Source organism: Cyprinus carpio, chromosome A20, assembly GCF_018340385.1.
Source record: "Cyprinus carpio isolate SPL01 chromosome A20, ASM1834038v1, whole genome shotgun sequence".
NCBI lineage: Eukaryota > Metazoa > Chordata > Actinopteri > Cypriniformes > Cyprinidae > Cyprinus > Cyprinus carpio.
Window position 1 is genome coordinate 6,906,576 of NC_056591.1, and position 15,453 is coordinate 6,922,028.

General features: G+C 36.9%; 2 protein-coding genes across 3 annotated transcripts in view; one reads left to right on the forward strand and one right to left on the reverse strand.

Moving 5' to 3' along the window:
• Nucleotides 1–8,712, reverse strand: part of LOC109103934 (protein zyg-11 homolog) — a 16,782-nt gene extending 8,070 nt beyond the window's left edge. The window contains exons 1-6 of the mRNA XM_042777501.1: nucleotides 8,345–8,712; nucleotides 6,504–6,669; nucleotides 3,957–4,471; nucleotides 2,359–2,604; nucleotides 2,096–2,236; nucleotides 1,813–1,989 (exon numbers count right to left, since the gene is read on the reverse strand). Coding sequence (XP_042633435.1) covers nucleotides 1,813–1,989; nucleotides 2,096–2,236; nucleotides 2,359–2,604; nucleotides 3,957–4,471; nucleotides 6,504–6,669; nucleotides 8,345–8,368 — 1,269 coding nt within the window. The 5' untranslated portion in view covers nucleotides 8,369–8,712. The remainder of the gene's footprint in view (nucleotides 1–1,812; nucleotides 1,990–2,095; nucleotides 2,237–2,358; nucleotides 2,605–3,956; nucleotides 4,472–6,503; nucleotides 6,670–8,344) is intronic.
• Nucleotides 8,713–12,964: 4,252 nt separating this feature from the next.
• Nucleotides 12,965–15,027, forward strand: LOC109053953 (cytochrome c oxidase assembly factor 7). 2 transcript variants are annotated; one of them, XM_042777504.1, is made up of 4 exons: nucleotides 12,965–13,083; nucleotides 13,177–13,354; nucleotides 13,453–13,593; nucleotides 14,497–15,027. In XM_042777504.1, the coding sequence occupies exons 2-4, from the start codon at nucleotides 13,249–13,251 to the stop codon at nucleotides 14,937–14,939; spliced, it is 690 nt and encodes a 229-aa protein (XP_042633438.1). In that variant the 5' UTR covers nucleotides 12,965–13,083; nucleotides 13,177–13,248; the 3' UTR covers nucleotides 14,940–15,027. The 2 variants fall into 2 exon arrangements, with proteins under 2 accessions (XP_042633438.1, XP_018926801.1); XM_019071256.2 differs by having other exon boundaries at nucleotides 12,983–13,354.
• The last annotated feature ends 426 nt before the right edge of the window (nucleotides 15,028–15,453 follow it).

Sequence of the window (15,453 nt, forward strand, 5' to 3'; positions counted from 1 at the left end):
AACCTCCCGCACTCCACATATCTGTCAAACTAGCTAATAATGTTTAAAGCGTGAATTCTTGATAAAATGCAGTTATATTATGGGCTGTTGGCATTAATTGTGCTTGTGATGGAGCGCTAGTGGAGAACTTTAAGAGTGAGTGAAAACCACCAAGCTCCAATTTTCAAAAAATCTACTCCTCGCTGCAGTCAAAAATTACGCCGCTCCACTTCCACCTCACTCACATACTTTGGTGTGAAAAGTCTACTTCCTTTGTCAAGTGTCAAGTGTTGACACAATCATGCTGACAAGTGAAAGTGACCTGACTACATAATACATTCATCATACCATACAATCTAACTTATGTATCCACTGAGCCGAATAATATTAGGAAATATTGAAAATATACTAGTGGTGATTTTGCTTTTGATGTAAAAGCAACATAGTTAACATTGCAGTGATTTTAATCCATTTTTTCCTAAATGCCTTTAAACTAGTGTCATGTTAAGATGCTTAATTCAATAGAAAAAAAGAGCATGTGAGTCAGTGTTCTTTTAGTATTATTAATATAATATTATGACAAAATGACAAATGCTGTGAAAATACTGGTATAAGTATCGGCGAGTACCAAAAATAAAAAGTATCGGTACCGGGCTTGTTCTGAAAAAAGTGGTATCGGTGCTAGTGGTCAACTGATATTGTTTTTTTGACAGCCGATGCCGATATCTTGGAAAGCAGGAGGGGCGATATAATATATATATATATATTAAGAAATTTGAAATCATTTGACAATGGATTAAAAAATAAATGTGTAAAATAAACATACTTTAGATGACAAAGTATTTTTTACAAATAAATAAATATTTAATAAAAAATATAATTAAAAAGGAAGTAAACACTGTACCCAACAGGGCATTCAGTATTCTGGGAAGTTTGTGTGCTTTGGAAATCATATTTTTCAAATAAAGCAAGGGTAACACTCATTTTACATACAGCACACAGAGAGAATGACATGAATATGACAGTGGGTAAATGCATAAACACAGCATCATTTGAAATCACGAGTTTAAAGTTTAAATTCAATTCACACGGACCGACCCTCACACAGAGAACACGCGATAATGGTGGATAAAAATGCACACTTCACAAGATCTCACAGCTGGATTCGACAAAGTTTGCAAGGTTTGTGAAATTAAATGTTCATTAGCCATTCAAAGATTTGTTTAAGTTATAAAATGCGTATTTGCTTAATGCTAACGGCAAACGAGAAAGTACTATAATGTTTGACTTTCTATTACTAATAATATAAAAGCAATCGTTATCATACTTTTTGTATACATAAATTCCTTTGTTTAACCGTTCTATCTGATTATTAGACAGACTTCTATCCATATTAGACAGAACTGTAACTGCCTTTCTCAGTGCCATCAAAATAAAAGTCCCGCCTCGAACACATCGGCCAAGCAGAAAAACCTATCGGCCGATGCCGATATTTGAAAAGTGCCAAATATATCGGCCTTGGCGATATATCGGTCGACCACTAATCGGTGCATCCCTAATGCATAGTAAATGATATACTTCTTTGTGTTGATTTAGTGAAATACATGTTTTGCTTATTATAAACTAGATTTATAGTGCATATAACATTTTGCAATAAGCATTTAATGTATTTGGCAAAATAAAAAAAAAGACGACTTTTTTTTTTATCCCTTCAAACTTTAAGCCATCTCACAGAAACTACATTTAATATTCTAAGATATAATTTTATTTCGGGTTTTCAGGTTTTCTACATCATAGTTTTCACCTGATGGTTTAGTCAGATTTTTTATGTACCTGCTGGTGGTTGGGGAAGGTCTTCATGGCTTCGAGAAGCAGCTGTGTGACGTTCCCCAGGAGTCGCACAGGGATTCCAAAGGCAAGTTCCTGTTTGGTGAGGTTGAACACACAGGCACTGGCTGCCAGCTGCACGTTCAGTGTGGCCGGATGATTCTTCATCCCTAATGCTACCAACTGCAGATCGAGAACAAAAGAAAAGTGATGAGCAGGGACATGAGGACTGATATGGAGAAATGCAGTGACCTTTGATTCATCACTCAATCTTTGTGAGTATGCATACCTTCAGGATGTCAGGTCGTGGTTTCTCAATGGCGTGAGTGAGGCTGAAGAGGTGGAAGAGAGCTTCTCTGACAAACCCCTCTCTCTCACTGTATCTTCTCAATGCCTCACAGATCTGAGTCTCATTGGCCTCTCCAGTCACCTGCAAAAACAGAAAAATAATCATGATCTTACAATCATTTACAATATCTAAGAATAAGCAGCAGGTAATGAGGATAATGTTGCATTTTTCAAAACATCTTGGTGTTGTGTCCGTGCACCTACCTTTAAGCTGCCCTCTCCAGACAGGAAGTCAGAGAATCCGGCATCGGTGGCAAGCAGACCAACGAAGGTCATGCCCGGTCTCGCCTCCACGAAAGCCCTGACCGCTGTATCAGTCACCTGCTTACGGCCCGAAACATCCAGAGACACCAGCTGGGGCAGGATGCCAGGAGTCTCTAGGAGCTGCCGCGCCACGTCGGATGTGAACTGCTTATCGTCTGAGATATCAAGATGCTGTAAACCCTCCAGCTGGAGAAACAGAGAAATAATTAAAAACAATGCCAAACTTCCTAGCCTGAGAGACAAGTTTCTTGAAAGCCAACAAATTAATTTTGTACCAACAAACTCAAAAATACATTTACATACAAATACACATCTACAAATCACACTCCAGCAACAGACGCCAACAAACGGCAGCAGACACATTTGTCAGGTTTTGTCTGATTAGTTTATTACTCCTGTCACTCCTGTTCCCTGGTTTGTCAGCCTGGGAACATCTGAGAAGTGATGTACTGTACTCTATCAGCTGTCAGTGCAGTGTGAATTGGCTTTATGATGAGTGCTTTTTTCATTTCTGTATTAAAATTCATTTTGATTTCTTTAGTATGAAGTCCAAAATATCAGGGTGATAAAACTGTCCTGATATAATAAAGAAAAACAAAAGAACAAAAAAAGCAAGAAAACATTAAGAAGTCTGGCATGATCTATCATTATTATTATTATTTCATCATATAGGTTATTTTTATTGTACAATTAATTGTTTTTATAATTTCAAATTAGAAAAATGTGTGTGTGTGTGTTTAATATTTATCTTAATTTAATATTAATAAGCAGAGAAGCAGTTTTGTTAAATATTAAATATAGATATAAAGGTGTGTGTGTGTGTGTGTGTGTATATATATATATATATATATATACACACACACATACAGATTAAGATAAATTAAGATAAATATTTAACAGCTTGATTTTTTTTAATCTCTGAAAATAAATTAAGACAAATTACTAATGTCATTTTACAGTTAAACTATAACATTTATTAAATATTCAGTTTTACAGAATAATAGTATTATTGACAAATTATATTAACATTTTTATTAAATAAAATCTAAAATATTTATTATTATTATTATTATTATTATATTGAATGGGTCAAAAACTGTGGGAATGTGGCCTATGATAACACAAATTCATAGTCACCGAAAGATGTGAGTTTTTTTATGAGTATAACCATTTTTTCCCAATTTAATTAGCCCTTTTTTCTAATATCATGCAGCCTGCAGACCCTCTTGACTGTGTCCATGTAAATATTTTAGATAATTTGGCTTAAGTTGTAAAATGTCATGTGGTGCAACTCTCTAAAAACATGATATTGATAATTTAATAATTCATGTCATTTGCAAAAAAAAAAAAAATACAATAAAAAATTTAATTGAAAATATATTTAAAGATATAAGGAAAATGTCATTTTTACTTGAAGGTTACATCACATTATTTTTTTTTAGATTTTAAGAGACATTAAATTATGCCTTTGTTTCTTGAATGACACAAAAAGGGAGCCACCTCATTGGCCTCAGCATTAAAACACATGGATAGCTGACCTGACTGAGCACAGCTAGCAGTTGAGCGGTGGTCATCTCCAGCCTCTTGAGCTGGTGCATGGTGAGGTAGCGTAGCCTGCTTCTCAAGCCCAGGAGCGGGGTCAGGTTCGTCACTGAGGTGTTGGAGATATCCAAACTCTCCAGGCGAGGCAGCGTGCACACGTCCATCAAGCCAGAGTCGTAGAAGTCCACACTGGACACACTGAGTGCACGCAACCCCTGCATGGCACTGAAACAGCGACGGCTGGGCTCCTCCAGAGAAGACATGGTCAGGCCGCTCAGTACGAGCCGCTGCAGACTCTCCTGCAAGGTTTTATTGGATGATAAACCTCGAAGGATGTCAGCAATGGTGAGGTCGGCATTGACCCGTGAAGCATCTAGCTCCACGAGGCGGTGCTGGCAGAGGGCACGGTTGAAGGCCTCGGCGGAGATTCGGGCAGTGCGGATGCTGGCGTGACGCAACCGGAACTGCTGGCAGCTTCGGAAGATTCCCACTGTGCTGTCATTCAACAGGCCTGTAAGAGAATCATCATGTTTTGAACATAGATTCATTCATTTCATCTGAGCCGAAATTCCAGCTCACGGTCCTTTGCAGAACCTATTCCCCTCTCTCCGCCCCATGCTCTTCTGTCTGATCTGTACCGTCCTATCCAACAGAGGCATAAAAAGGCCAAAAATATAACTTTAATAACTAAAAAAACAAAAAAACAAGTTAGTTTCATTTAATTAAACTCACTATGATAGGGCCTGATTTACCCCAAACTTTTACACTGTTTTAAACTCTTGCTCATGTACCAGTAGGTGGCAGCAAGTAACTGTCTTAATGAGTGAGTCATTGAGTTGTTCATTCAAACGATTTGTTCAGATGGCTGACTCATTCAAGAATGAAGCAAGTGACTGTATTTACAGTCAAAATTGACAATATTGTTGGGGGACATGATAAATCGCATGCGATATTTAATACACATCTTGTCAGTAAAGCCGGTTCTGTAATCAGCTGTAAATCTCCATCCCATGCTTGCTTTCACATGGAGCAGCATTTACTACACAGAGCCGTTGTTCACTGACAAGATGTGCATTAAATATCGCATGCGATTTATCATGCAGCCCTACAATATTGTACTAAAATTTAAGTCACTTGATAATAACTACTTGTTTGAAGTCTTGTATAAAATCTGTGTCAAATATGCAATCGTGGTTTTCAGGGAAAACTGCACTCTCTTGGTCGTGTCATGTATCTTATATGAAAACAACATATTGTTTCTGTGTGCAGTTGTGTTCGTTTAGATTTCTACACGAGATTGTCTCAAACACAGACAGGCAGCGCGAGCATCAACATGTCCACCATCAATAACAGTTTACACAAAATGTAATAAAAATCAGAAGCATTCTTGCTAAAAATTGGGTGCTTCCCTAAGTAGATGTTTTAAATCACATCAGTTGTCCGGTCGGGGAAGTAAAAAAAAGATTTGGTTTGCTCCTCACACTTTTTAAATAAATTGATAAACAAAATTAAGTGTGATAATACTATTATAATTCAAAATAAAAAGGGAGTGTTAAATAAAAATACAATTATTTTATAGTAAACTTAAATAAAATGCTAATATTTACTTTTCTATATTAATTTTCATCAATTTCAAACTTAAAATCAGCATGCTTTTATTTTGGCAGGTTGTCAGCAAGTAAGTATATGCGCTGCCGACTGAAGAGCGTCAGTGAAGAGCATCAGTGAATGAAATATCACAGTATTGCATTGTGCTTTGAAAACTGCAGCAGATAGATTTCTAGTTCGGATAGAAATCTTATACAGTATTACAGTTTGTCAATCTAAAATTGTAATTGTGCGTTAAGAGCTGTCAACCATGTCGGTATGCAAATGAGCGGTCTGAACTTATTTACATAACGCCGTTTCTATTTTGGTCAAGCATGCACACCAGTTATGTGCACCCTTGTGTGTATGTGTGTATATATATGGTGCGCATGCTTGACCACAATAAAAACTGCGTTGTGTGAGGTGTTGTAGCAAATGTGTCATATGAATTACTTTCATGCTGCTTCTTCTACTTTTTAAAGTATAAGGGGTAATACTTGATTAACTATTCCTTAAAGGGGTAGTTCAACCAAAAATGAAAATCAGACATGTGGAGTAGTTTTTTAGGATTTTTTATGCTTCAAAAACAGGGATACCATTCACTGACATTATACAGCTTGGAAGAGCCAGGACATTTTTAAATATAACTGCGATTGTGTTCGACTGAAAGAGGAATGTCAGATACGCCTAGGATGACCTGAGGGTGAGTAAATCATGGGCTAATTTTCATTTTTGGGTGAACTATCCCTTTTAACACAAAAAATATTTAGAGAAATGTCTGGGGGGTTTTTTGTTGTTGTTGTTGTTTTTTTACAAACATTCTTTAAAATGTTCTTCTTTTCTGATCCACAGAAGAATGTCCTACAAGTCTGGAGTGACATGAAAGTGTCTTTATCAGAAATATCGAACACAATCATTGTTCCATGTGCAGGAATGTCATCTTAAGTTGTGCTCACCCTCGGTGGACATCTTGCAGAGGAGTTGGTCGGCCAGCTCCTGCGGGAAGACCAGCGGTTCACGGAAGGAGAGCGAGCCGTCATCACGCATCTCACAGAAGAGCTCCAGCCTGGAGCTCACCAGAGTCAAGCACAGATCAGTCAGAGACGGCGGGGATGCCTCGTCCTGCAACAACAACATCAAATCAGACACACCCTCATGATCTCATCCCTTATACGCCTTTCCTTTCCAAGGCTACTGGTTTGAGAGGTTTTCTTTCATTAGAGTGGCTGTGAAAAGCTCTTTGATGTGTCAGATTGTAAGTAATGACTAAGCTGGTGGTTTTACTTGTACAGACAGCTAAGTGTACAACCAGTCTCTTAACGGGATGATAGATCGTTTCATATCAACTAGTCCAGGGGTTTTCAAACCCTGGAATGCCAGAGACACGTGGAAAAGATTAGTGAAATACAGTGTAAAACGGGGTGCACGATAAATATCGGCCGATAATTAATGCGCATCTCGTCAGTAAAGCCGGTTCTCTAATCAGTGTATTTATATATATATCTCCCACTCTTACACCAAATATATATATATATATATATATATTTTAGGGATGCACCAATAGGATTATTTGGTGCCGATACAGATTTTCACAAACACTTATTGGCCGATTCCGATACCGATATTTGTCACTTCCTCTTTTACTTGAAATTTTGGCATCAAAATAGATAGTATTTTAAACATGTTTTAAATCTGCAAAGTTCAAAGACACCTGCATTAAATTATACTAGCAGTTTTGTTCCTGCATTATCAAATAATTTCTAATAAACATGGATTGGATACATTTAACATTCAGCAAGCCTACATAAATACAACAGAACAAAGATACATCTTAAATAATCAGTGCTTTTTAGGTAGGTTTAACAGTTTTCAGGTACAGAAATAAAGCAAACAAATGTAAAATAACACTTTACTGTATAAATTAAATACACATTAAACCTTTTTTTATTGTAACACTTTATTTTGATTAATCTTCTAATTTGTTTTTGTATACATTTTAATATTTTTTTATTTTAAGTTTAAATATGTATAGATCTCCTTTAATCTTATTTTGACGGGTTTTCTAGTCTACGGAGCTACATGTGTAATGAAAGACCGCAGTTCTTCAGATTAAAAGTGTGTCGGTTTATTAAGCACCCCCCAAATTAATAGGATGATTTATGATTTCTTTTTAATTTATTTTTTGATTTATTTTTAAATTAAATTAAGTCATAGGACTAAATACTTAATTTGTGGTCACAATTAAACTAAAACAAGGGAATGGAATAATAACAAATTCTTTAATTTCAGTATTGCACAATACAGTACATTTTATTTTGCAAATGTAGTTTTTGGCTACTAATAAGATCATGTATAGTTATTATATTTGAGACCGCAAAAGACATTTATTTCTAAGTTACATATTAGTTATTAATAATTTAATGTATATTTAGTATTTTAAGTACATTTTATACCCATAAAAGCTATTTTATACACTTTTTAGATATAAAAAAAAAAAAAAAAAAATTTCATCAACAACAATACAAAATACTATTTAACTATAGTCTCCGCTGGAGAAAGTGTTGGTTTTGCTCAAGGAGCCAGTGGTTCCTGATCATGGATCACCAACCCTTGAAGGTCCGACCCTATGACCTTTCGGTAGTTACAACTTCCTTGTGATCATCCCTAACGCAACACAGTTTATGAGCACCAACATGTTACTGCAAACCGCTTGATTTAGAGTTCTTCTCCATCTGAAGGATGATCTGGTGAACGGCACACGTTACATACAGTAGTAGTGTGAGATGTAAAGCCTTACCATGGTCTCAGAGAGATGGATCATAACGGCCTCAAAACGAAAGAAACGCTCGTGTTCTGCGGATAATGGCCGGTGGGTTGAGGTGGAGATCAAATACAACCCGACTGAAATGCTCTTAGCTTCTTTACTTAGCCTGTTAGTTAGCCTTCACACATCTGTCTTCAAACATTCGCGGATCCTGCTTGTTGGTGATTAAAAGTACACGGGCCGCTATAAATCCACTGTAGCTTCTGTTCCTCGTTTGCATTGTTGTTTAAGAGATCATACGTGCTCCGGTCACAGCGTGCTGTCAGTCATTCTGACGGCTCTTTTATATCGGGAGGAACGCGCAGCGACGTCTTGACAAGTAAACAAGGTCGTCACACGGGAAACGGAACTGCATCAGAGGGGGCGGGGCTGTGGGCGGCAGCGACGGGAGAAACGAACCTTTTCGAAGCTTCGGTTCAATTGAACCAATTGTTTCGCAAAGTGATTCACTGTTTCGAAGCGCTCGAAACACCACACGCCAGTGACGCCTGCTGGTCAAAACTGTGTGAATGCAACAAAAACTCAGGCCAAGACATGCCAAAAAACTGCTTTAAAGGGATACTCCACCCCAAAATGAAAATTTTGTCATTAATCACTTACCCCCATGTCGTACTAAACAGGTCTTTGGAACACAATTTAAGATATTTTGGATGAAAACCGAGAGGCTTGTGACTGTCCCATAGACTGTCAAGTAAATAACAGTGTCAAGGTCCATAAAAGGTATGAAAGTCATCGTCAGAATACTCCATCTGCCATCAGAGGTGCATTCCGTTTTATATGAAGCGACGGGAACACTTTTTGTAAGCGAAGAAAACAAAAACAACGACTTTATTCAACAATTCCTTGTGTCGCGGATGACACAGAAGAGCATATCTAGCGTGTCAAAATTATGATTTTCTGAATTCAGCCAAAGCAAGATAGTAGCTTACAGTGGGCGAGACCTATGAAAGATAAACTTTATTTGTGTACATGCATTAGTACAAAAACATAAAAACGGCTAGAGTAAATATGTATTTGTAACAATAATGTAATATGATTAACGACAGTACACTTATAAATAAGTCAGTTACATAGATTTTTGAACACAAAGACCATAAATTTTTCGTAGTTTTATGGTTTCCTAAGTTTAAGGTGCAATTTAAAATTGAAGTTTTAGAAATATTTCTATTCGAGTTTTAAGTTTTTCTTTTTATAAGGTTTCAGTTTTTATTTAAGTTTTTATATTTTCGATAACTCAGTATCGCGACATACAGTATACAGCCGCGGCCAACAGTTTTGAGAATGACACAAATATTAATTTTCACAAAGTCTGCTGCTTCAGTGTTTTTAGATCTTTTTGTCAGATGTTACTATGCTATACTGATTACAAGAATTTCATAAGTGTCAAAGGTTTTTATTGACAATTACAATACGTTTATGCAAAGACTCAGTATTTGCAGCGTTAACCCTTTTTTTTCCGGACCTCTGTAATTCGCCCTGGCATGCTGTCAATCAACTTCTGGGCCACATCCTGACTGATGGCAGCCCATCCTTGCATATTCATTGCTTAGAGTTTGTCAAAATTTGTGGGTTTTTGTTTGTCCACCTGCCTCTTGAGGATTGACCACAAGTTCTCAGTGGGATCAGGTCTGGGGAGTTTCCTGGCCATGGACCCAAAGTTTCGATGTTTTGTTCCCCGAGCCACTTTATTATCACTTTTGCCTTATGTCAAGGTGCTCCAGCATGCTGGAAAAGGAATTGTATTACCAAACTGTTCTTGGATGGTTGGGAGTAGTTGCTCTCAGAGGATGTTTTTGTACCATTCTTTGTTTATGGCTGTGTTCTTAGGCAAAATTGTGATTGAGCCCACTCCCTTGGCTGAGAAGCAACCCCATACATGCATAGTTTCGGGATACTTTACTGTTGGCATGACACAGGACTAATGGTAGCGCTTTATTCCGGAAACCCCAAACAATCAGAAAGGGGCATTCTTCAGAGAAAATGACTTTACCCCAGTCCTCAGCAATCCAATCCCTGTACCTTTTGGACAATATCAGTCTGTCCCTGATGTTATTCCTGGAGAGAAGTGGGTTCTTTGCTGCACTTCTTGACAACTTTAGGAGACGGTCCTGGTGCTTGCTGGACTTTCTTGGGTGCCCTGAAGCCTTCTTCACAGCAATTTAACCTCTCCCTTGAAGTTCTTGATGATCTGATAAATGATTGATTTAGGTGCAATCTTACTAGCAGCATTATCCTTGCCTGTGAATCCCTTTTTTTTTGTGCAAAGCAATGATAACTTGCAGGTAACCGTAGTTAACAGAGGAAGAACAATGATTTCAAGCACCACCCTCCTTTTAAAGCTTCCAGTCTGTTATTCTAACTTAATCAGTATGACTGAGTGATCTCTAGCCTTTTCCTCGTCAACACTCTCACCTGTGTTAATGAGAGAATCACTGACATGATGTCAGCTGGTCCTTATGTGGCAGGGCTGAATGCAGTGGATATGTTTTTGGGATTAAGTTAAAGGGATAGTCCACCCAAAAATGAAAATTTGATGTTTATCTGCTTACCCCCAGGGCATCCAAGATGTAGGTGACTTTGTTACTTCAGTAGAACACAAACTAAAATTTTTAACTCAAACCGTTGCAGTCTGTCAGTCATATAATGTAAGTGGATGGGAATCACGGAAAAAAGAGCAATTTTAATATTTCTTCCTTTTTTTTTTATTCATGCCAAGTGACTAACATAAAATTGTAATTGAAAAATTGCATTTGTGTATGAAAATTTGCCAAGTATAATAAAAAAGATTAACAATGAGTATGTTTACATGGAAATCAGTAATCGAATTATTTACCTTATTATGAATAAGAAAATATTATGATGAAGGTGTTTACATGAGTTGCTTTTAGAATATTCCTTTCATGTTCCCGCTTTACGTTACAGTACATAGATCGATTAATGGCACACGTCATTACGTTCCCACATGACGCCATCTGTTCCCCTTTCGCAAAGAGCTTGACTGACAGGCGATCTGACCAATCATAATGCATTTTGTCCGACAAACAAATCAGACAGGAGAGTAGGTTAATATGGGGGTAGAATCGTTGCATAATTCCAAATAAATAGATTGTGATCCACAAATAAATGCAAAGCGATTAACAAAAATGAAACGTATTGATAAATAAATAGAATAAGATCCACAAATAAATCTTAGAGCTTCACAAACAATAATTAAATTCACGCAAAAATAAAATAAAATGAGATTTGCAAATAAAAAATATATTCACAAATATCTTTTTATGTCACAAACACAACTTTGCCTGGCATTCATTTGTGAATCGCATCCTGTGCATTTGTAGATTGCTGCATTTTGTGAATTGGTCGCTGCTGTGCATATGTGGATCATTGTGAGCATTTGTGCATTTTGAAACAGTTCTAGCGTCAAGAAGCTCACGATCCACAAATGCGTGGACTCCACCCACCATCTACTCAAGCCAATCAGATAACAGCCTCCCTTCGCTGACTAATCATAGCACAGTTCTCGCTATAACCAATCACGTTTCGCTTTACAATCAGGGCGTGAGCAGATTCATTTTGCAGCCCTGTGAGGAACTGCATGCTATGGACACTTCGTTCAAATAGAGTTGAAGAAGTTTGGGTGCTTAAAAAAATCCTGTTTCCAAAAGACTGTTGGAGTGTAAAGCTTCTTTCTATTTCCATCAGGATCATTCATAGATCCCAAACATCATCAGTCATACCCTCATGATACGTCCAAAGCAAATAGAAATCGTTATAATCAGCGATACTGTCTGGACGAGGCAGGACTCGATGAAGGACAAATTATTAGCACATCTGCTTTGATGCGTCCAGTTGCAGTTACAGCTGTTGCAGCGCAACGAGACAATGAGCAGAGTAGACATGGCCTTTTAAAGCACAATCAAATATAGGGCATAACACGTATAATATTAAATATGGGCCCAAATGACCATCTGGGCTGTACTGCCTTTATTTGTGAGTGGATGATGTAACTGAAAGCCATGAATTTACTTTGGATGCTGTTAGTAACTGTTACAATCAAAACTAGTAAGCCTGATTTCTTATGAAATATTATTTGCGTGATCAGGTGTTTTAACCAATAAATATTGTCTTATGTTTATATTCATTTATATTCAACACACCTGCACCAAACTTAAAAAAAAGAAAAAAAATGTCCTCCCCAAACAATGGCAACTTTGTAATACTTTTAATTAATTTTTGAAAATATTATTTATAATGCTTTATACAACGTTAGATCCACATAGCTGCTCCTTTGTGTGTACATGTCTGTACTGCACTTCAATAATGCGACTAAAAAAAGGAATACTCCACGTCTTGTGTTTACTTCGAGTATGTCTTTAGCCGGACTAATTTAATCAAAAATCTGTTTACATGGTAGATTCTTAATCAGAGTATTGTCTTAATCGTGTTAATATCAGATTATTGTTGTCTATGTAAACGTACTCAGTGTTGCAAAAATAATATTAAAAGTATTTAGACTTATTCTGAATTTTTTTTTTTTTTAAGATAAATAGGTACATAACTCGCTCCAAAAAGCTTCAACACAAAAACATTCACAAAAACAGGTGGGCGGGGCTTACGGAAGCCCGTTGGTGACTTTGAGCGAAGCAGGAAGTGATCTCCGGCTTCTCTGCATGTGTAGTGTTTGCACGCTGTTCAGTAACTGTTTTGTAATTGTGAATATTTGATAACACGTCTAAATTCAGCTAAACGAATCTCTATGCTTTGAACGGATGCTTTTATTATTCCTTTTTTGATTAACTAATCAGTGACCAAGGTCAAAAGTGGTGGACGTGAGACCTTCAGCCGGTGAATGCACGTGATCAGAAATCTGTTACCACATGGCCGGGTTGATTAACTTTGAGGACGAACAGGAGGTGAAGCAGTTTCTGGATAATTTAGGAGTGGAGTACAGTTATCAGTGTCACCGGGAGAAGGATCCTGAAGGTCGGTGAGCGCTGTCCCTCTCGCGGGTGCTGAACGGCGCTCAGAGCGGCTTCATCTGATCCCGCTCTTCTGTTTCTTGTGTTTCTCGTGTTTGTTAGGGTGTCAGAGGTTGGCAGATTATTTGGAGGGTGTGAAGAAGAACTATGAGTCCACAGCTCAGGTTCTCAAGCACAACTGCGAGGTGAATGGCCACGGAGAGAGCTGCTATAAGCTCGGCGCTTACCATGTCACCGGCAAAGGTAAAGACAGTATTTATTAGAATTTAGAATAATGCAAATCTTAAAATATTGTTCCCATTGTCAGAATCCTAGTAATCACTTTTAGAATTCTAATCACATAATTGTCTTTCATTACTAATATAATTCATAATTTATATTGGCCTGCATAATTGATTGATATGCATGCAAACACAGTTACTATCCACACACACACACACACACACACACACACACACACACACATACACACACACACACACATACTGAATATTTAATAAATACTTATTAATACTTAATTAACATACAAGAGTATTAATATCTAAAAAAATAAATAAACAAATAACAATAAATAAATAAATAAATAACAATAGAAATTGTATAATTGTCTTTCTGTTATTTCACTTCATCCTTATGGGATCAAAGAACTTTCTGTTTCTTTATTCCTGTTTCTTAGAATTTCAGATGATGCAGTAGGTTTGATAAAAATAGGATTTAGTCCAAAATTAAGACATTAAATTATTATTCCTTTATGATTTTTAAAAAACGCAAATCTGTAGTCGATTCCTATGATTTTAACTTGCCTGCATATGATTTTTAATTCATATTACTTTCATTTTAATTGTAATATAAATCACATTTTGGACTGAAAAAAAAAGAACAAAATTCATATGTATGCAATGAAAACGACAAATAATTTGCTACATATATGCAAGAATTTTTTTTATAATTAGAAATAAAAAAGTTATATATTTTAATAATAATTAATATTCCAGTAAGTTAAACCTCATTCAATATATAATAGCTGAATTTTAGAGTATTAATATTCAAAATATATATTAATAAATATTTGTAAATGTATTATATGTTATAAATATATTGTAAATATGTTATATTTTAATATCTGACTGCTTTTTTTGACATCAGGTGGTGTGACGGAGTGTTTAAAGACTGCTTACTCCTGTTTTATGAAGGCGTGTAACAGCAAAGGGAAGAAGTCAGTGGATGCTTGTCACAACATAGCTCTGCTTGCTCATGACGGGCGAGCCATGGAGGGGGGAGCTGATGCGAAGGTGGCTCGGCAGTACTATGAGAAGGCCTGCGAGGGAGGCTTCGCCCCCAGCTGTTTCAACCTGAGTGCTCTTTTAATCCAGGGATCTCCAGGGCTGGACAAAAACATGCCTCTGGCTCTACAGTATGCCCTGCGAGCCTGCGAGTTGGGACACGTGTGGGGCTGCGCTAATGCCAGTCGCATGTACAAACTGGGTGACGGGACAGATAAGGATGATCAGAAAGCAGAGGAGCTGAAGAACAGGGCCAGAGAACTCCACGGACAGCAGAAAGAACGGCAGCTGAAATTTGGCGAGTGAGATAATGTGCCATAGCAATGACAGTTTATTTGGCCTTCCTGTTTTGATATCACTTATTAAATTAGTTGAATAAATTAGTTCTTTGCCACTTTTCTGTCATAACTGTGATTTCACGTCTGAGAGTGATGGTGTTAATATAAGCTAATATTGACAAAAACCGTTGCCACTGGATAACATAGACTGTTGAAGTTAGAATAGATTTTAGAGAATAATGAAACGATTCTACAGTTTTCTAGTGGTCTGAATTGGGATTGAGCCCTTGTAAATCAATAGTTTTTATTTATTTTACCAGGAGCTGTGCGTTAAATTGCCACTAGATGGAAGCATACTCCGACTAAATGTCTCTGTTGCAAGTTGCAATGAGCATTTCTTCTGAGACAGACTTGAATATTTTGATGTTTCAAAATGTCCACTTCAATCATTTGAATTTACTAAACATAAATGGGATAATGCAAATAAATGGCTTTGAATTATTTAAACTTCCAATTTTAGTTTTTAGTTTGGCCCTCAATGC